General features: G+C 36.4%; 2 protein-coding genes across 2 annotated transcripts in view; both read right to left on the bottom strand.

Annotated features, from left to right (window-relative positions):
- The window catches only part of kiaa1958 (KIAA1958 ortholog), a 269,067-nt gene that overhangs the window by 193,648 nt on the left and 51,912 nt on the right, over positions 1 to 23,507 (bottom strand). The window lies entirely within an intron of this gene.
- cops4 (COP9 constitutive photomorphogenic homolog subunit 4 (Arabidopsis)) lies at positions 10,658 to 22,123 on the bottom strand. The gene is made up of 10 exons (XM_077243157.1): positions 22,016 to 22,123; positions 21,191 to 21,270; positions 20,904 to 21,055; positions 20,724 to 20,827; positions 20,457 to 20,610; positions 18,985 to 19,135; positions 18,716 to 18,886; positions 18,493 to 18,608; positions 11,066 to 11,150; positions 10,658 to 10,967 (listed from the first exon to the last, which is right to left on the bottom strand). Exons 1-10 carry the CDS (start codon positions 22,087 to 22,089, stop codon positions 10,834 to 10,836), a joined length of 1,221 nt encoding a protein of 406 aa, XP_077099272.1. The 5' UTR covers positions 22,090 to 22,123; the 3' UTR covers positions 10,658 to 10,833.

The following is a 23,507-nucleotide window of genomic DNA, read 5'->3' as shown; positions in this document are numbered from 1 at the left end:
TCACCTGACTTCATCCTAGGCCAATGCACTACACGTTACTCAGACACTGTCATGCTCTTAAGGCGTTCCCATTGCATCGACACCATAATGCGGCTTCTCATTCCCATTCTCAGGAAACAGGGTTATATACATACGTATATACGTTCTGAGTGATGTCTTACTCTTATTTATGTGACCATGAATGACAGGGTATTTTAAGTTGTTTCTGGTGCTATAAAGAAAAAATTACATCACATGTCTATTCATTATTCACAAAATAAAAATGCAATTCACCAAACACAGAAAAGGGTATCCAGCTCGAATTTTAAATTGTCTGTTTTGTAATATAGGCTATGCCGATTAGCGTAACCACCGCCTTACCGTCTCACTGTGTTATTCCCCAAAAAAAATGTGCGCAACACCAGTTTCAGTTTTGCTTTAAATAAATTAGTTTAGGCTTTCAAATAAAGTTGTTTGTAATGAACGCCGCTGGAAGATTACGCTGCTATTTTGAACCAATAATCAGAACAAAAAGCAGTTGAAGGATGACGTGTATAATTCAAATATTTATCTGACTCCAATATAATAATCTGACTCCATTAAAGTTGTTGTTATTCTTTAAACTCTTATTCTTTAAAGGTAAATGTCTTTCTTTGCACTGATAGGAAAACGTAGGATTTTACCTGAACGTTTAGATAACGAAAGTTATAATCACTTTAGCTTTCAACATAATCAGTGATCTCAAAAAATTTGTGATGTGACATTTGAACCGAGGCGTCGGAGCTTGTGTCGATAAAAAATGGGTGTGCCAGATGAAGCCGCGATTCGATGCTTGTGTTGAGAGGCTTGTTCGACTTGAACCGGCGCTGCGCAGACCGATCGGTTGATGACATCAAAGTACCGCGAGAGCGATTCAAAAGCATAAGGAGCCGTCCGCTCTCTAATCGCTCTCGCGGTACTTTGATGTCATCAACCGATCGGTCTGTGCAGCGCCGGTTCAAGTCGAACAAGCCTGTTAACGTGAAAATCACGTGACCAATGACAAACGAGGCCTCGGTTTGTGTGGATACGTCATCGGTTCGGTCATAGTGTCGCTATGGATAAAGGGGATTCGAAACTCGCGCCACCTTGTGTGTGTTGTTAGGAGTAGTAGAAGCAGTAGTAGTGTCAGAGAGTCAAAGAACTCTCATTGTTATTGTCGTTATTGAGTCATATTTTAGGGCTGTATATTATTACATTATATCAGGTTATAATATGTATATTATTATTTTTAATTTAAACTATATTATAGTCTTGTTATATTATGAGATAAGATTATTTGGATTTTTGGATCTGGACTGCTTTTTGTTTTGGATCGCCCTTTTGGATTTGTTTGCTTTTTGCGACTCTTCCTTTTTCCTGGTAATGGAGCCAGCTAGAAAGAGGAAATCCTTGCCTATCTGGGCTCAAAAGAAGCATCAGTATCCTCATTTATACCAACTGGCACTGGCATTTTTATGTTCCTCTGCATTCTCTGTTCCTTGTGAAAGGTTATTTTCCAAGGCTGGAGAGGTTTTGTCCAAGAAGAGGATTCGTCTAAACCCCAACACTCTTAAAAAAATTCTGTTTCTCAATAAAAATCTATTGTAATCCTTCCTTCACCCACCCCAAACTGCAGTGTTGCAGTTTGCTCCTCTAAATCCCCAGTCACATAAGCACAACACTGCACTAAATCTAGTAACAGTTCACTGCACAAAACACACCAGAAACAATTCTTAACGTTTTTCCAACCCCAGACTATTCTGTTGCTGTTTACTTTATTACACTCCCTCCACCATAAGCACTACACGCAACAGAGTGTCACTTTTGTTGTTCACTATCCAAACAATTTATGAATAATTAATTAACCGTGTGTGTGACAGTTGTCTCTGCACAAGTAAATTCAGACAGAGAAAGATAGGCTACATATTTTATTTTATACCAAGGCAATGGACAAATGTCTGCTCATGTCTTTTTATTATTGCAAATGAAAGGTTACAGACATTAACAGTGAGAAGAAAATAAATAAATAAATAAAAGAAACAGAACGGGGTGGTTAGTGGCTTTATATAAGTCTGCTCCGGTCATTGGTCCAGAATTAATTAATTTGTCTGCTACTTCTTTGCATAGTCGCTAGGTGTCACTACTGAGCAATGCTGAATGAAGCTTCGAGTAATGAACCTTTGGGTGAAGCAATGGGCTGCGAGGTCTCAGTTGTTCAGGAAGCCTCATTTTGCCATCACTACAGAAAATATAAATAAACTGTCAGCACACTTGAATCCTTTAAGCAAATTTAATTACCAAGCTTTCGGTCAACAGACCATCCTCAGGGCATACAGACAATAAATGTCACATTCCATTTAACTGTGTTCAAACACATCAGGACAATTAACAGTAATTGCTAACACCTGCAGAAGCCATGTAGGACCAGTTGTAGTCCAATGGTGGGAGTTGTAGTTTTTTAGGTGATTAATACAATAACTCCACATAGTAAAAAAAACACAAGAAATAAACATAAATACACATATACAAAATGTATACAAAAACACAGACGCATACATATATACACATTCATACATGCTTGCTGTATAAGTACATGGAGACCGCAAAAACATCAGTAAAACCTTCATTAACTGCAGTATTTTTTCAAGACTTATAAAAAACAACAGCTGTGACTACAGCATGACACTCATGTCAAAGTCCACATTTAAACCTTTAGGATGTAAGGGGTCCAAAGTATGAATCCAGTAAAGTTCTCTTTGGCATAGCACTTTATCAATATTGCCACCTCTAGGTAATTTAATCTGCTCAATTCCCTGAAAACGAAGAGAAGAAACTGAATGAGCACACTCTGTAAAGTGACAGGCCACAGGGTAGTTAGGGTCAGCACGTCTAATAGAGCCTTTATGCTCACTGATCCTCTGTTTTAAACTATGTGTGGTCTTTCCCACATACACCCTATCACAAGGGCATCTTAAAATGTAGATAACATTCTTAGTTTTACATATAATAATGCCCTTCACATTGTAGCTCTTACCGGATCTAGGATGTTTAAAGTTATAGGTCTTGTGTGTATTATTACATTGGGCACAATTCCCACAGGGATAGTTACCATCCCTAAGGGGTGCTAAGAGTGTTTGGGTAGGGGCTGTTCTTATACATGCTTTAACTAACCTATTGCGTAGGTTAGGGCCCCATCTGGACACGAACAAAGGAGGATCCTTAAATATATCCTGAAGAGAAGAATCATCAGATATTAGGTGCCAATATTTCATTATGATGTTTTTAATAATAAAGAATCTTGGAGTAAAAGAAGTTATGCAGGAGACTTTTTATCCTTTTTAACACTCTTTTTCAAAAGGTGTGGCCGTGGTGTGGAGAGGGCGATATTATATGCCTCTTCAATACTTTTAGTGGGATAACCCCTAGATAGAAATCTTTGTTTCATAGCATTCTCTTTAAACTCTTCAATTGAATGGCAAATCCGTCTGAGTCTAAAAAATTGACTCTTCGGCAGGCCATTTTTTAGGGCACTGGGATGCGAGCTGCTTGTCAAAAGGAACGAATTACGATCAGTGTTTTACGGTAGAGGGTTGTGGTCAATCTACCCTCTTCTAGTTTGATCCACATGTCTAAGAAATGCACGCGTTTTGAGTCGGATTCTACACTGAATTTTAGATCAGGACTCATCCTATTGAGGTGAGTCGTGAATTCATTCAACTCAAAAATAAACTGTTGTTCAACGAATCCAACATATAAGTTAGCGTAACTGGGGGCAAAGGTACTCCCCATACTTGTGCCTTGTGTGGAGATAATATTCACCCTGGTGGAAAGAAGTATAATCTGAGGATTAATGATGCTAGATCACAGATAAAAGTGTTGGGTGGATTCACATCCTCAGGACGATTCTGTAGGTAGTATTCTAGTGCTATAATACCTCGTTCATGGGAAATATTAGTATATAGACTTTCTACATCAAACGTCGCTAAAAGAGTATCAGGGGGGATATCCTGGAGTTCAGAGATTTAACATCCGTAGAATCTTGTACATAAACTGGCAGATTTTTCACAAAAGGTTTGATGAAATAACCCACAAAATTTGATAATGGTTCTAGTAGTGATTCATTACTAGCAACTATGGGTCTGCCCTTAGGTTTGATAAGGCTTTTCTGTATTTTGGGAAGCATATAGAATGGAGTAATGACCGGATGTTGTCTATTAAGATAGCTGAATTCTTCTTTGATTATCCAATTTTTTTCTAGGGATTGAGTCGTCATCTCACAAATCATTTTTTGAAAATCAATAGTGGGGTCACATTTAAGCTTGTTAATGTTTATTAAGGATAACAATAGACCCCCCCCCCCCACCCCCACCCCACCCCACCCCTTATCTGCTGTTTTTATTATAATACCTGTACCTTTAGCAAGCTCTTGAATGACATTTGTTTCATCCTGACACAAATTTTGCTGATGGGAGTAAGGCGTAGTCTGTATCTTGTCAAAAATCTCCTGTTCAACAACCCTACAGAATGTATCAATCGAGGGGTGGTTTACATGAGGTACAAATGTGCTTTTAGGCTTGAACATAGGTTTAATAAAATCCTGGTTTTCATTCACAGTCCCAAAAAGATATATCAATGTAATCCTTCTGAAAAAGAGAAATAAGTCAGTCTTAATTTCAAAAGAGTTTGTGTGGCTGGTGGGAACAAAACTAAAGGAGTAAAGGAGTAAGTACCTTATCAGACAGTTTCACGACCGGACTCTGGCCTGTTGACGTGTTACTGGCCCCATCTCCAGTCCATTTCTTTTATCCTCTCCTCGTCTTACTTGGTTTCCTGTCTTGTTTTTCTGTGGCTTCCTTCCCTTGATCCATTGATCGTTTTTTGTAAACTGGCGTGTTTGAAAGCGATGGGTACTGCGGGAGGAGTCGGAGTCGCTAGGGAAGTCCCTATCAGATGTAAAGCCAAACTGTTGTGAGCGGTGTCCACTTACTGGGTCTCGTTGGGTCTCCTTTCCAAATACCCATTTGTACACCTTTCCAGTCTGATAATCGTAGGCATCTCTCCTGTATTTTCTCAATTTAGTGGTCAACATGTTGTCTTCAAATTCTTTCAGTGTCTGTTTGATTGAGTCACAGACATGGGCAAAATCAACCCCCAATTTTTCTTTCATGAATGTTTCCTGTTTTTCAACGTCTTTTTCAATGTCCTCTTTTTGTTTTGTAACTTCTTCAATTATTAAAAGCATTAAATCCATGGAGCACTTGTTCAGTATCTCACACCACTTCTTATTAAAATCTTCATTTTCTTTAACGATTGTAGGTGCTTTTTTTGGATACGTAGACCTATTGGAATGCGTTTGCTTCTCCAGTATTTACTCAATGTACTTCCATGAAGTTTCATACGGATTTCTTTCTTCTTTAAGTGTGTCAGTTTCATTTTCATATCTTCTGCTGAGAGAGAGTGGATACCTGTAGAGCTGATGGTAGGAAACAGGATTCTCTCTGCACCTGACGCGGAGTAAGCAAAGGTCTCAGCTCCTAAATGCATTAATCTCTTAAAATGAGGACATATTAAAAGATTTTGTAAGGACTCGGGTGCTGGTGAAGGAGAAATAGTGTAGAAGGAGTTTCACCTTACTCACGATCCGCACACTTGAATCCTTAAAGCAAATTTAATTACCAAGCTTTCGGTCAACAGACCATCCTCAGGGCATACACACAATAAATGACACATTCCACTTAACTGTGTTCAAACACATCAGGACAATTAACAGTTTTTTATTAACAGTCTTGAATACTGCAGTTTATGAAGGTTTTACTGATGTTTTTCGGTCTCCATGTACTTATACAGCAAGCATGTATGAATGTGTATATATGTATGCGTCTGTATTTTTGTATACATTTTGTATATGTGTATTTATGTTTGTTTCTTGTGGTGTTTTTCACTATGTGGAGTTAATGTATTAATCACCTAAAAAACTACAACTCCCACCATTGGACTACAACTGGTCCTGGCTTTTGCAGGTCTTAGCAATCACTGTTAATTGTCCTGATGTGTTTGAACATTGAGCCATTTTGTGAGCATTTGTTGCCTGCCAGGTATCCATGGCAGTCACGTGACTGCAAAGTATGAATTAACTGGGAAAACAGATCGTCTGATTTGCTCGATCATATTTGTGATCTACACAACAAAATTGTTTCTCTTCTAAATTTTATTTCTTTGCTTTCTTTTAAATGTAATGCTCTAACGTGTGTAGTCTACTAGATTCAATTATAGCAGGGAATCATAGTTTTCTTAAATCTATTGCATCTATGCTGGTATTCATTTTACAGGAATGTCTGTATGTTGGGGACTGAAGGTCTGACACATGTCAGAAATGCAATAGTAGTGTTTATTAATTTAGCCTGACCCAAGTCTAACAGCGCTGTAGTCTAATTCGTCCAAGTCTCACCATGGCAGTATACATTGTAGTTTATCTACCTTTCAAGGGGGAGGGATTTACATAGAGGTAAACAAAGCATGTAAATGTGAAGTACAGGAATCAGCACGTTACCAGAAATTCCACAGCCCTTATCTCGTCAGCATAACAGTGTGATTCAAATACAAATATTCTAATCCAATCAGCCGGACTATTCAACGACTGGGACAGGGGCTCCGAGAACCATTAGAACAAAGGGTGAGAGTCTCGGTAATCTGACTCATTTAACTTACAATAGAGAGAATAGGACTGGCAATGAATCTCTTGCTGATAACTCTGATATCTAAATTCAGTCTACTAAACTTTCTCAGTTTCTATACTATTGTATTGGAACCTAAATTAAACATTTAATACATTTGTAATACAACAGAAGTTTATATCAGCAAAAGTTTGCTCTGTGTGTGTATTAAATATTATTATTTATTTTATTTTTGTCTTTGTTTACGATTCTTTTTGTTCTCTGTGTTTGTCCCAGAACATTTGGAACTTCCTGTTCTGTCTGCCATCTTTGTAGTCCTTTTGTAGTCATCGTCTCCTCTTCCCCATGTGTCTTCTTACATTTTTCACAATTGTTAAGATACCAAACCCCATTCTCTGAACCAAATACTCAACGACCTAATAAAATAACCTTACAAATATTACAAAAATGTAAAATCTTACATAGTGTGGCTTTAAGAGACTTCATAAAACAGTCCATTTTAGCTAAAATGTTCTAATCACCACAGGAAGAGCATTCCATAACCATAGAGCTGAAAAAGAGGTTGTTCAACCACCCATAAACTTTAATTGAAATGGGGGTTAATAAAGAGTCTAAGAACCAGAAGAGCGAAGAGACAGAGTGTGAGTATAAGGAGGTCCTAGATTACTTAGATATGCTTGGGCTGTCCCATGAATAGCTTTATATGTTAACATCAGTTTATTAAAATTGATACGTGCCTGTATGGGAACTTGGGAAGCCAACGTAATTGATAAAGTACAGGGGAAATATGCTGGCGAACAGTTGTATGAGTCAGTACCGGGTAGCTGAATACTAAATGTATTGCAGTTTCTTAATGGATTTATCTGGAAGACCAGAGTATTGCAATAATAAAGTTCATTGCAATAATTAAGCCTGAATATCAATATGAATATTAACAATAGCTATTAACAACATGGACAAATAGGACTCAACAGTCAAAAGTTCAATAAGCTCAGAGAGTTATTAGCCTTTGGGGGGCGATAGATAAGTATAACAAGTAGAGGTGAAACAACATTAATATTAACCACTAAACAGGAAGACATTGCAGGAATAGTCATTTCTGGAACAGACATATAAGCAGATGGTTTGTTGAGGTATGTCAGTGTATGTATATCCAGGTGGTGTGGACTTTTTTTTTTACAGTCTATGGTGTGGACCAATTAAGATTGTAGCAGTCATTTGGATAATGTCATGTCTCACGAAGGCAGAGAAAATCAAGTTTCTTATCCAGAATGATATCATAAAGCAACGCCGCTTTCTTGTTTACTGAACGCACATTCAACTGAGCATAAATTAGATGTGCAGATCGCCCAATAGCAAGAGAACGAGATTGGCCACCACGACGCCGGGGTCATCGGCCCTCAGGAGCGGGCCGTGGAGGGGGAGGGGAGGGTATTGTTGATTGTCAAGTTTCTCCAGACTCCACCATCACACACACCCAATGCTCACTCTCACCAGAATACTGCACCTGTTCCAATCAGCCATGCAAAAAAGCACACATCTTGCACTGTCTGGACTCATCTAGGGACAACTTCTCTACATACCCTAAGATAAGATTCTCCTAGCGATTCTCCAAGCAATCTCCTTGTGACCTGATAACAATAAAAATGTAGTTTATGATTATGAAAAATTAAATATTTAACTATTAGAAAACATTCTTCTATTTTACTATGTAGTTATTGGGTTGTCATACAAAACCCTGGGAGCATTATTTTATGGTTAAAAAAAGAGTTAAAAAAAAAGATTTCTCCAAATTCGAACTCTGAAAATGTTGGATATTTGAATATAGTGCATTTTCTTTATTTCACGAAAATAAGAAAGGGCTATAACCAGTGACAATCACACCAGTGATGGTCAATATTACATAAAACAGTGCCTGGTGGCTCTGAGAATTCTTATCGCTTCCGAGTAGCCATGTGAACCGGAATTATCCCGACAACGTATTATCTGTACAGAGGTAAAGGGAAGGGTAGGATGCCATCACAGGGGAGACACTAGTTGACACTTCAGGACTGTGTTGTCACCGTGTCCATGCGCAGGTCCTTCATCAGATCCAGATACAGCCAGGATCCGGCGGACTGCGGTAAACCTTGGGATAAACAGAGAGACTAATATTAGCGCAGACGCCATCCTTCTTATGATGTACCAAGTACATCAGGATTAATCGGAAATGTTCCCGGTTCCGGCTGACGTAATCTATGCAGCCTAACATTGCATTATAGAAGTTTGTTATGTGTATACTAGGTCAAAGAGATGTGTTTTTAATCTAGATTTGAACTGACAGAGTATGTCTGCTTCCTGTACAATGTTAGGAAGATTGTTCCAAAGTTTTGGTGCTAAATAGGAAAAGGGTCTACCGCCAGCAATCGATTTTGATATTCTAGGTATTATAAACTGGCCAGAATTTTGAGATCGCAATAGACGTGAAGGACTATAATGCGTTAAGTTAAGTCAAATACTGGGGAGCTAAACCATTTAGTGCTTTGTAAGTAATCAGCAATATTTTAAAATTTATACGGTTTAATAGGGACCCAATGCAGTGTTGACAGAACCGGGCTAATATGGTCATACTTCCTGGTCCTGGTAAGAACTTCTAGCGGCTGCATTTTGGACCAGCTGTAGTTTATGTATTAAACGTGCAGGCCAACCACACAGTAGAGCATTACAATAATTGTATGTAAGTGTGAACTAGTGAAAAAGAATGTTGTGGTCAATAGTATCAAAAGCAGCAAAAGATCCGAGTAACACTAATAGAGAGATACAACCACGATCGGATGATAAGAGCAAATCATTTGTGATTCTGATGAGAGCTGTCTAAGTAGGCCTACTATGATACGGTCTAAATCCTGATTGAAAATTCTCACAGATACCATTTCTTTCTAAAAAGGAAAATAGTTGTGAGGATACTGCCTTTTCTAGTATCTCTGACAGAAAAGTAGGATCAAGTTGCATTTTTTTAACAAGTGGTTTAATCAGCCACCCCAGCTTAAAAGTTTTTGGTACGTATCCTAATGACAAAGATGAATTAATGATATTAAGAAGAGGATCTATGACCTCTGGAAGCATCTCTTTCAATAGTTTAGTCGGTATAGGGTCTAACTTATATGTTGTCGATTTAGATGATTTAAAGGGTAACTAAACCCCTGGTCAGAGCCTGACTCACACCAACTGGCAATATTTGTAAAATGCTGGAAAAGTGGGCAGAGCTCAGCGAAGGGCACCTGAGACGCATCTCTCTGTAGGCAAGGGCGTGGTTAGCTGGTACCCTCTGACGTCAGAGGGTACCACAACTTCCAATAGGAAAATTCAACTGCAGTAGCCACCATTCAACCTGAAGAGGGCAACACTCAGACGTTATTAAACCATATATTGTAGAATTAAAACACTTTAAACCCAAATGTCAAAAAATGTACTGAACCAATGAACAGGATTTATTAAGCTCCATTCTTACAGATCATTAACTAAAAAAAGTTGTTTTAGTGTTTAGTTACCCTTTAACGAGTTTATAAAATTCACCCTCCTATAGCAATGAATTAATCTAATTTTTCGTCAGTGAGACTACACTGCACTGTCCGATGCGATACTGTAGTAGACGGTTGCATAGTTATAATTTTCTCCCAGATATTATCAATCTTGTAAGTAAAAAAGTTCATTACTGCTGTGCTGCTTGGAAACATTTGGCTTGAAGCTTTATTTTTCGTTAGTTTAGCCACTGTTTCAAATAAATATCTAGGGTTTTGTTTATTTTCTAATAGGGTTGAAAAATAAGCAGATCTAGCAGTTTTTAAGGCCTCTCTGTATGCAATCGTGCAAATTTGTTTTCTTCCAGTTCCCTCTGTTTTTCTTGTCTAGTGCGAGTCTTCGAGTTCCTATTTTGGGGCATTTTGATTAATATATCAGCAGCAAATCTGTGTAGCAAAATGGAGACAACATTGAGACACAAAGAAATTTTCACAAAGTTTATTGGATACTCACAGACCGTAACTATGAAAATATTAACCTCACAAGCAGAAAGGTCAAGCTTAACAGAACATTAATATATATGCGCCAGGAGTCTTTTCAGTTTTGACCAATGAGAGGAGAGAAAGCAAAGTGATATAGACAAGAGTATCAGTGTGGTTTATTGTGTCATCTGTGCCTCGATGGCTTGAGCCGTCCACTCGGGCGCTGCCTGACTGATCTTCTCCAGGAGGTTGTTCACCTGGAAGCACAGCGACTGAATCTGCTTGTCCCAGGTGGGCAACGGTTCTCGCGCTGATGGAAATAAGAGATATCATATTTCTAAGCCTCTTAAATTTTATTCATAGCTATACAGTCTTCATCCAACATATTCAGTCAAAAATCAAACATACTTTCAAAATGGACAATGCCATCTATCTGGTCGATGAATCCATTCATGCGGCCCTCAGTAATCATTTGTGACGCTATCTTTTCTGCCTGTGAAAAGACAAAGATATTTATAACAGCATGAAATACATAGAATATTATCAAGCCTATCTCATCTTTTTCTCTCTCTCTCTCTCATATACTCTGTTAGAAATTTCTGTAAATTACACAGCATTTAACTGTAAAATTAACTATTTTACTGTAAGACAGTTATACAGCATGTTACTGTATTTTAAAGTTGCATTGTGGGAAATATCCCCTTGGCGCCACTTAAATACAGTATTTTTCATTTACTGTAAATCGAAATACAGTAAAAAAAAAAAAAAAATTACGTTCAAGGTAGTTAATCCCCTGGGCTCTGGAAGACAAAAAAACAAACTAGATGCTGTGTACTTGACACTTTCCTATGAAATTGGTCATGCTTTGTAGATAGGACGTTTTTTGGGCAGCAACAAGTTTTCACACCTCTTTTGTGTGATCTCAAGGACATGGAGGAATTTGGAATTGTACTGGAGAATGGAGAGACAGTGAGGGGAGCAGTGTTTGCCATTGTTGGAGATAACTTGGAGTCACATAGGATCAGAGGGTTTACTGAGAATTTCAGTAAGAGTAGACATTTCTGCCGTTACTGTCTTATAAACAGAGACATGTTTGAAAGCAAAGGCACAGACTTAGGTCCAACAAGAACAAAACAGAGTTACAAAAACAGTGTGGCAATGTCTGAAGGGCAAGAAATTTGTGATGGTGTCAAGTTCGACTGTGTTCAACTGCCTAAAACACTTTCATGTGTGTGATCCTGGGCTTCGTCCATGTTTGGCACATGATCTTTTTGAGGTAGTTGTTTCAACAGATCTGGCTTTGTACATAAAACAGCTTGTCACTGTAGGGAAACACTTCAGCGATGTTGAGCTGAACAGAAACATATCTAGCTTTAAGTTCTGTGGAAGTGACATGAATAATAAGCCATGTGAAATAAAACCTGTGGAAGTGACATGAATAATAAGCCATGTGAAATAAAACCTGATGGTGGAAAGTTGACAGGACATGCAGCTCAGAACTGGTGTATGCTTCGATTGCTTCCATTACTAATTGGGGATTGAATAAAAAATCCACTTGATGATGAAATTTGGCAGGTGTGCTTGAAGTTAAGGGAGCTTGTTGAAATATGTGCACCAAAAATTCATCATGATCAAGTAGCCTACATGAAATGTATGATTGAAGAATATATGCACTTAAGAGCTACCTTGTTTCCAGGTGCACCACTGAAACCAAAACATAATTTTTTACTTCACTAACTCACACTTAAATTCGGACCACTGATTAGACTATGGACTTAACGATTTGAAAGCAAGCACACATTTAAAAAAAAGTGCAAGAATATTACGAAATTTAAAAAATCTAGGTAGTACACTAACTGAAAGACATCAGCTATTGCAAGCCTATTTGAGTGCTGGCTCCATCTTTCCTCCAAATGTGCAAGTAGGTGAAGCAGAATTTCACTTATACAACACCCACATTCAGGAAGCTGTAAGGATGCAAGGCATTCATGACTCCACCTTTGTACCATTAACTGCAACATACAAAGGAACCAAGTACCAGACATTAATGGTTGTTGTGGTAGATCAAACTGATGATGTATACACATTCGGAAAAATAGAAATGATTCTGATACACTTCTCCAAATTATTCTTTGTTGTTGAAAAGTATAAATAAGTCCCAGTTGTTGATCTGGGTTTACACTTTCTGCAACAAGATTCAAGTCCCCATTTTTCATGTGTAAACGCAGAGAATTTAGCTGACTATTACCCTCTGCAAGTATACAAACGATTTGATGCTAATTTTGTTGCACATTGTTCTCCCAATGCTGGATGATGATCAACTAAACCACCTGATGTCAGAATTAACTAGAAATGGTGTGAAAAAGACGATGACATCCAATATTTAACATCAGATGACCTAAAAGACTTCCTTTCACCAATAGACTGCAGGAAACTAATTCATTTTTTCAAAATCAGAGGTTAGTCATTTGTATATAATATGTATATAATGTACAGTAGTAAAAAACTGCTTATGTGGGTTTTAAGCCATATTTATTATCAGTGAAGTAGAAATATGTATATTTGTTAAATTATTAATTTACTGTTATTAAATACTCTGTCACATTTCTACACTACATCTGTTAAATTAGATTTTTATGTTCAATATTCCATTTAGTTTTGTAATATACAGTAGAAAAACGGCTTATGTGGGTTTTAAGCATGATTAATAAAGTATGAACATTAGTCATATAATTAATTTACTGTTAGTGAATACTCATAATTTTACGTTTCTACACTACATCTGTTGAATTTATGTTAAATTTTTTATGTTCAATATATTTTATTTAGGTAATGAAAATATTCTAGCTACTAGGCCAAGCAACCGTCTTAAGTCTTCAACATTCCCTGTGCAGTGTCATGGATCCAGTCAAGTTATAAATCCGAGTCCATCATCTACTCCAGTCCCAATTCAAAGTGCAGCATGGGTGTCAGATTTTCAAATACCCTGGGGTAAGACAACACCAAATTTAAGAACATGTCTTGCACAAGGAAAGCGACCTGAAGCCTCAGATAGGAGAAATGGTTAGGGTATTTGTGGATTCCATCAGAGAGGTGTGTTTAAATCCAACCAAGCGGCAATGTTCAGAAGTTGCACAGTCAATCATCCATAAGTATCCAAACAGTTTTAGTGACAAAACAGAGGAAGGAGAGTTAATTGGTTTGGTTACTACTCTTTGTTGTGTCAGCTGAAGACAAGGGTGGAACATCTTAACCAGAACAATACAATGGCTCGACTTGTACAGCACGAACAAGAGACGAAGTGGATGATGGCCAATCTTCAACATCTAAATCCGCTAAACTGGATAGCTATGGTTGTGTGAACGGGAACCCTACGGAACTTCCTGAAGGGGAAACCTTTGATTCTTTAGAGATAAAGAGACAGGAGATGCTTAGTCTATTTTCCCAAGAGGCAAAGTCCAGGAATTAATGTAAATGAAATTCATTGCACAACGTCACAGCATTAATGCCAGCCCTCTACCCAGTATCTCAGATCTTCAGGCAAGGTGGCCTTTACTCTTTACGAAGAGATTCTTATGCACTCATTTTAAGTAACTGACTGGGATTGATCCTGACATCAGATTAAAGGACTCCCTTTGTACTAGAGGGGAAAGGATTCTCTGCTTCAAAAATTTTAAGTCCAGGTGGGGAAAAGAAGTTAGAACAGTCCTCAAAGACATCGACAGAGAGGGCAGAGATGTCGACCCAGGCCTTGCAGCGGTCCTGTTGATGATGGCCCACTTCAAGAAAAGGAGGAATCACTGTTCCTTTTAGCCGATTTGTGTATTTTCCATTTATATATTTGAAAATTGATGTAACTGACAGTTAGTAAAACTTTTCTGTTTGTTTGTGTGTGTGTGTGTAGGTCACAACAACTCCAACAGATCCAGAGACCAGGGTTTCACTTCCTTCTACTCCAAGGCTGATCATGCTTGGTAAGATCCTTTAATTACATGATTAACAATGTTTAAGAGATTGTTCAGAGCTGCAAGATTAATCGTAAAAAGATTGCGATCGCGATTCAGACACCCACACAATCTAATAAAAAAATGTCAATGATTCGCCTGAGTCAATCAAACCTTTGACTAAAATCATAACATTCGAATCTGCATTTGTGCTGCCGCTGAAGCAGAGAAAGCAGTTGTCATGTATAGGTATGAAAAAGCTCCACAGTCTTTTCAACCACACAATATCATTATTTCAAAGTTACAAATATTCAAAGTACTGGGATAAAAGATTATAGTTAGCGATCAAAATAGAGCAATTTTTAAAATGACTTTGCACTTCAAATAAACCATTTATGTTTTGCCACTAGGTGCGGACAAATGACAGTGAAAAAATTTATTTGACATTGAATCATTCATTCAGGAGATTGAACAATTCACCCCTTGTTATCCAAAACATATTTGAGGTGATGTTAAAGGGTTATTCACCCAAAAATGAATTCATCATTGCAACTTTCAAGGTCCAGAAGGTAGGAAAGATATTGTTAAAATAGTCCATGTGACTACAGTGGTTTAACCTTAATGTTATGAAACAACGAGAATAATTTTTGTGTGCAAAAAAACAAACAAAAATAACAACTTTATTCAACAATTTCTACTTGTCTGTGTCAGTCTCCTACGCTGTTAACGTTGTAAATATAGCACTTCCGGGTTCTACTTTAGAATGCCACCTCACTATTCAGTCCTTCTAGGATTTCGCGATGTTGCGAACGCAACAATTAACGCAACTTCAACAAATGCCCGTGAATTCAGTGCGACTTGCAATTTTGACCAATCACCGCAACTTTTCTGCAACTTTGACCAATCATTGCGGTCTCCTGCAAAGCGTCGTCCACTTTCCTCACGGAGCGGCTCACTCTCCTCACACAACGGGCAACTCACTCTCCTCACAAAACGGGGGACGCACTCTTTTTTACAAAATAGGTAAAAGTAAAACACATTTCAAAGTTACATGCAAAATTATGTTTTGCAGCTAGGCGGGCATTATAACGTGTGTTACAAAGTGAGCACATTTGTCTCTGAAGTAAAGGCTGGACTACAATAGAGCAGATGGTGAACTGTTTTCTCTGGGACATGGTAAGTCCCTTTGGGGTGGACTTTGGTCTTTTTCACTTTGTAAACCTATAACATGCACAAAAAAAGATACATATCAATAAAAGAAAATTCCCGCTCCTCCATGAGAGATACAAGACCGGTGCGTCTCACAGGTGTCGCTCATCAGTAATCATTCGCGTCGTTCCCCCGTGGCCCTCAGTCTCATCCAGCTCGCTACAGTAAACATAATGAATGGCGACTGTAGAACGCAAAAGCCGAATCCTGGACATTAATGGTGATCTCGAAATCCCGGGGAGACTTGTCACGGAGACTCACTAGTAGATAGCCTTGTTGTTTAACTCCGGTCTCTTTATCAGTAGGGCGTGTCTTGGGAATGGCAAACTCAAAAATAATTTCACATTTCTACTACATAATTTACCTATTTTAAATACACATTCATCTTTACAGAGGTGAAGTATCCCTTTAAGTAAAAATCTATCTACCTTTGCCGTTTTAACCTATAAAAACAAATGCCAAAGAACATCGCAACTTTCAATGCAACTTTTTAGAAAAGTGGCGGCAACATCAGGTATTTTAGGCCGCAGCAATCACAAAAAAGGCCTGCGAAATCCTGGAGGGACTGACTATTGGCCGACGCTGTTCATTTGGGCACCACAACACATGCGTGTGATGTTGATGCAGGAGGAAGCCAACGGTGAGCTGGCCTTCTGACGTTTACGGAAGTGCTGTACTTACAACGTAAACAGCGTAGGAGACTGACACATACAAGAAGAAAATGTTGAATAAATTCTGGAGTTAAATTTACTATTTTAACAATGTATTTCCTACCTTTCTGGGCCTTGAAAGTTGCAATAACGCTGCTGTCTATGGAGGGGTCAGAAAGCTCTTGGATTTCATCAAAAATATCTTAATTTGTTTTCTGAAGATGAACGAAGATCTTACGGGTTTGGAATGACATGAGCGTGAGTAATTAATGACAGAATTTTCATTTTTGGGTGATCTAACCCTTTAACATCACCTCAAATAAGTTTTGAATAACAAGGGTGACTAAATGATGTTTGTCATTTTTGGGTAAATATCTTTTTAAACTAATGATAAAAGCTACATCTACATATTGTCACTGACACCAAAACCAAATGTTTTTTACAAAGTTAAACACTATAAATTGATTAATTACTTTTTTTTTTTAGGGGATTCAGTTCTACACAGCAAAAAATGGATGCTGTCAATTGAAGGCAAAGTCCTCTATCCTGAGACTGATCTAGCAGATTTGTCATCTGTGTTTGCTGTTCTCTTCGGTTGCTATTATGTGCTTAACATCGAGTGCCAAGTGAAAGCAGACCTTCGTTCATCTTCGGAACAGAAATTAAGATATTTTCGATGAAATAAGAGAGCTGGATGAATCCTCCATAGGCTTCTATGTAATTTCATTCTGCCGGCCCAGAAAAGTTAGTAAAGACAATGTTTAAAATAGTCCAAGTGACTACAGTGGCTCAACCTTAAGTTTATCAAGCGACAATACTTTTTACATAGAAGCCTATGGAGAAGTAATCCAGCTCTCAGATTGCATCAAAAATGTCTTTTATAAATTTACCGGCGATGAACCAAACTCTTTACACCATTTTTGCAAAAACAGGCAGTTAAAAACAGATATCATTGAAAATTCACAATTCTCTATTGGAATTTCAATACCACAGCTAAAACTACTAACCTAACTAATATAAATATAAAACATTATTAAAGTCCCCCTGTGGTGAAAATCAATGTTAATAATCAATTTTAATGTTGTTTATATGTCTATGTGGTGTTCTTAATATGTTTTAAGACAAACCATGTGTAAACTCATAAGTCAACACTATCGCTGAGTATTTTCTCCTTAAAACTGCAGTGAAGCAAAGACAGTCTCAAAAATGCGGTTTGAAATCGCTGGTGTTTCTGACGTCACAAACTACCTTGTAACCAATCAGATCAACGTGTGATCGTCAACGAGTGGATCTCTGAGCTGGTGTGAGTGAGTGGAGGCGCGGCTAATTTGCATATTCATAGAACTGCGTATACTAAATGAGGCAAGGGTGTAGATTTACATTCAAGCTATTTTAAGGCATAAAGATTTTATTTTCAAGGAATTTTTTTTTAAATATATAATTTTGGTGATCAAAGATGAGTTTTTAGGGATGCAATTATTGACTACAGACAGGGGACAGGGGGACTTTAAAGACTAATAAACAGTCAGCAGTAAAATAAGAACAAATAATCAAATTACAAGCAAAAGCACAAATAAATACAATATAACAAAGATAAAAATGAAATAAACAGTGCTTTTCAAGTTTTTTTAAGTAGGTCTGAAAGTAGTTTTCAGACAGAAATTTAATTCAGCAAGCAAATGTAAAATAACACTGCATAGCCTTCACTGAATAAATTAAACATCCTTATCAATTAATCCTTATTAAAGATACAAAAGTTATTCAATCAAAAGCAGTGAGTGATTTTATCTTTGTCCTTTGTTGTTTGATAGCACAGACAGAAGCAGGAATATTAGGCTGCTGTCACTTTAAGAGCGAATGCACAGATCTAATATACTAATACACATGAGTTTACTTTCTTAACAGTTTACGTTCACTTAAGTCATAAGCAACTATGTTTACTAGGATACTCGCAAGTGTTCATGTGTCCCTGTATATGTTTTGAACACACTTCTATATTAGAAGTTTCCGAAGTCAGTAAACACAGCTGTACCTTTGCAGGTGGAATCTCCAAAAGTGCTCCTAATTCTTCAAATGTGATATTATTGTACAGTTTGCTAGCAGACAGCAGGTTGTGCTCAATGACTGCTCGGTCTAGGATGCTTGAACCTGAAAGCATTAGACAAGTATTAGTCATTGCCTTTGCCTAAAAATGATCACCAATGAGTTGCAGTACTAAAGTAATAATCATTCAGATTTCCAATAATATGTAATACCATCGGCTGTGGTTGCTTTCTGATGTGGCATCAGCATGGCAGCAAACTCTTGCAGCTGGTTTCCCCGAATGATTCGATCCAGGTACATTTTTTCCAGGATGCCGTAGGCGGAAAGTTGCTGACAGCGCTCGTCCTTGAAGAGAGTAGCCAACATACGAGAGCGCTGCTGACCTTATGGACACATTAATAACTGATTAGATAATGCGACCTAAAATGGCTAATCGCAGTCCCAGTAGTTTAGCATTAGTGATGTAACACATTACCAGTACCTGCAGAGGCCAGTATAGTGCAGTGAAGCGCGTGTTTCAAGGCCTCCAGACGCTCAGTCTCATGGACGATGGATTTGTAAGAAAGCTCGTTGTAGCGCTGAGCTGCCTCAATGAACTTCCTCCGATAATCCAGAACTCTGGCATAGCATACCTGGAAAACATGATGGAGTATATTACAGTTTCACAATAATCATAAAGCAGCCAAATATTACTGAATCACACACTGTCAAGTTAGTAATTAACAGAACTTCGTATTTGCACCAATGTAATAAAAATTGTCTTAATTTTTTTTTTTTACTTCAACCAAACAACCATTACTGCCAAATAGATTACAGTCAAATTAAGTAAAGTAACTATATAAGTTTGATCATAAAATGAATTTATATTTTAATAAAAAAAAAATGTATGTGCTAATATTTCATTTTTATTTAAAAATGTTTTCATAAATATGTAAATTAGGATTTATATATTTCATATGAATTTTATATATTTTAAGTATATTTTAATTGTAGTATTATAAATATACATATAAATTGGTTGAATTAAAAATATACTTTTATTTATATACAATACATTTATATTACATTTAAAAAGGTTTCCATTAATGTATATATTTATAATATTTTTTGTGTACTTAAATTTATATTTTTACCTACATTTATTTTATTTCAAAATATTTTCATAAATGTGTAAATTTTTATCCATGTATTTTATATAAATTTTATATAATCTAAATATATTTTTTGAATTAAACAATATAAAATGCATTATTTTTAATAAATATATACATTGTTTATATACATTACATTTATATTACAATGTATACATTATTATTCATAATAATTATTTGTGTACTTATATTTTAATGTTTTAAAAATATTCAAATTATTTTAATGTACCTATTTTTATTTAAAAGTATTTTCATAAACGTGTAAATTATGATCAATATATTTTATATACATTCTATATATTTTATATGTATTATATAAATATATATTTGCTGTGCTTTCAAATATAAATACATTATGTTGAATATCTAAATTTTACAATTATATACTAAATGTTTTCATTAATGTATAAATTATTATTCATATATTTATACTATGTGTGTATGTATGTGTGTATATATATATATATATATATATAGTCTTATATATTTATATTCATAATAATATAATTTAAAAATATTTAAAATACATAAAGTATATATAAAATATATTAATTTAAACATTTATGATACTATTTTTTAAATAAGAAAAATTTATATATATATATATATATATACATATATATATATATATATATACATACACATACATATTTGCTGTATGTGTACGAAGGTTGAAAGTTGAAATATTTAAAAAATATGACAACTGTCTTTAAATTTTTTAGTAAGCATTAGGGGGAAATAAAAGCCATTGCATAGTTAGCATATTATAAAAGGACAAAATATTGATCAATTGATGGCGCACTTTGTAGTGAATCTGCAGCTGTTCATTGGTGGATTCGTTCTGAAGTAAAGATGCTCGATTGATGTAGGCCTCGGCCTGAACCGGGTCGTCGTCCTCTAAATACAGGCGAGCGATTTTCAGGTAAGTGTCCAACTTGTAGTCCACATTGTACTGTCTATAGAATCAGAAAAACAGATAATAAGAACGTAAATACATCATTAGCATTTTGGGTGGCTTGCAAATGAAATTAAGGAGCTTGAGTTTGTTCCAAGACAAAAGTGAACTTACTTTTGACCAGTCTCCAACGGGATACCCACGAGAACCTGAGCGGCGTTCCTCCAGTCCTCCTCTTTCTCATAGATTGTGGCTAGATGCTGTCTGATGGAAGCCACCTGCAAGAGCATGAGATTTGCTCATACATGATCCAGGTGGCAGCACTGAGGTGAGAGTATCATTCAGGACACATACCTGTTCTTCAAATGAGATGACTCTGGGCTGAATCTTCTCCAGAGTGAAGTGACACACAGCTTTCGCCGTGCCCTCCGGCAGGTTTGGAAGGTGCGAGCAGAAGTCTGTCAACAGCTGTCTCGATATGACCAGGCTGACGTTCTCATTGACCACTGTGCAAGTGTGCGAAATAGAGGCACTCATCCATTTAAACAATGTAAACAGAGCAATTCCATACAAAACGATTTAAGCAGAATTTATTCGAATTATATTATCAGATTAGTGTACTTGAATACTAGTGTACTTACTCGCTTCCACAAATGCTTTCAGTGACTCAAGTTGTTCTGCATCAGTAAACTGAAGAGCCTTTTCTAATATTTGACGGTATCTGTCAGAAGAAACACATTCATCAGTCTAAGAAAATAACTAGAATTCTTGCAAAGGAACACAGCCATATTTTTACTTATACATTTTTAAATTGGATAACAAAATAAAATAATTGGTTGCCGTTTTGTTACTTGCTATTTTGCAAGTCAGAGGAAGATGTGTTGGGGGCGGGGCATGTCATTCTTCTAGAATATTTGATTGGATAAAAATATATATACGCCCCTGAATGCAAGATTAGTCATCAATTTTGAACAATTATTACCAGAAAAAAAAAAACTTAACATTTTGCGTTTGTTCGATGAAATACCCATTTGTCAAACTTTAGGTGCACACAAAGATATAAATGACCTCAAACCTAAAAGACGTTGACTAAAAGAGTCCAATTTTGATTCCATTAGATCTTTAATTTAGTAAAGTGCTTTTCAAGTTAACTTATTACCATTACTCCAGCGGCCAGCACTTGCTAAATGTACCATTAAATACATTATCATACGACTATTTATAAATTATTCTAATAGCGACTAACCATTAACAACTTATAACGTATTTCGATTAATATCAAACAAATGTAGGCATGTTGACAGGTATCATCTGTACTGCATATCCTCACGCTAGCTAATGCTAGCCTGCAGTCATCGCATCTGCAGCATCACATCTGTCATTAGAGAACAACCTACACAATAATACATTCATGCAATAGAAATATAGTAAGAACCAATGCTGGTAAATGACTTGAGAATACATACTTCCCAGCTAGATCTTTATGAGACCCACTAGAGTTCATCAGCTGCGCGAGCTCCTGCCTCACGCCGGACGCCATTTTCCTCGTCAGTCACTCAAACCACAACAGTTGCGGCGGACCACCAGAGGGCGCCACTCAATCCCGGCCTGAGGGAAACTGCACATCACACACTGACCACCAGAGGGCGCCACTCAATCCCGGCCTGAGGGAAACTGCACATCACACACTGACCACCAGAGGGCGCCACTCAATCCCGGCCTGAGGGAAACTGCACATCACACACTGACCACCAGAGGGCGCGACTCCGGCCTGAGGGAAACTGCACATCACACACTGACCACCAGAGGGCCTCAGGGTCTTTTTTACTTTTCACTTTTTGATATATAAATTTGTTAACCAAATTTAAATTTCATGTAAAAAGGTAAATAAGTTTTTCTTTCAACCTCTACCTTTACCAGCCTGACTTTCAGCCAACCCAAGGACCCCAATAGATTTCCCAGTGATGCTTTAAGATAACCTTCATACTTTATATTAATAGAATCATTTAAACCTAATTCTAAAATCTAAAACTTTATTATCGTACAGTGATCACACAATTGTATTTCGTAATTCTGCTAACAATAAAGTACAAAAAAATCTACCTCAAGTTTCAAAATGACTGCTCTGTAGTGCCAGACTATTTTCATTTCCAGACATCAGATCATTACTCTCTTGATAACTAGACTTCTGTACTGTTATATTCTGTCTGTAACAGTTACTAAATTATATACTATAACCATATAGTCCAACCCATTTCACATCTATGAATAGTAACAAACAGTGCCAAAGTGCAAGTCTGCAGAGAAGAGAAACTGCAGCAGACACAATATCATATAATAGAATAGAATGCAATGCAATGTAATGTAATGTAGTGTAATATAATATAATATAATATAATATAATATAATATAATATAATATAATATAATATAATGAGAGCTAGATTTAGTGAATTCATAACTATAAGTAAACAGTCTAAATGTTATGGAAACAACATATACTATATTTTTATTTCCACAAATAAAATATAATATAATAATATGTTATAAAAATGAAATCAAATAAATGTTAATATTTATTAAATTTGGCACTTTCTGATCATTTGCCATTGATATTTTTAAAATAGGATACAAATGGCTACATCAATATTTTATAATAAAATATAATAGTTATTTTATATAAATTAAATCAAATAAATGTTAATATATATGGTAAAATTAGTCATTTTCTGATAATTTGTCATTGCCATTGTTTTTAAAATATGATACAAAAGGCTACATCAATATTTCTGTTGCACTCTTTGTCCTCACACACGTTAATTGTTTATGGTATTTATTACTTTATGAATAAGCTACATTGTAAGTGATGTCATATCTTGATATGGCACGTTAACTGGGCTTTTTGTAGAATTTTCTCGAACATTAACCCTGATTTTTTATTCAGAATTAAAATAAACAT

The sequence above is a fragment of the Siphateles boraxobius genome, unplaced genomic scaffold (genome assembly GCF_051911475.1).
Source record: "Siphateles boraxobius isolate OS27281-9 unplaced genomic scaffold, OSU_SipBor_1 25, whole genome shotgun sequence".
NCBI lineage: Eukaryota > Metazoa > Chordata > Actinopteri > Cypriniformes > Leuciscidae > Siphateles > Siphateles boraxobius.
Note: the sequence above shows the minus strand (reverse complement) of the source record. Positions and strands in the feature narration are given on the sequence as shown.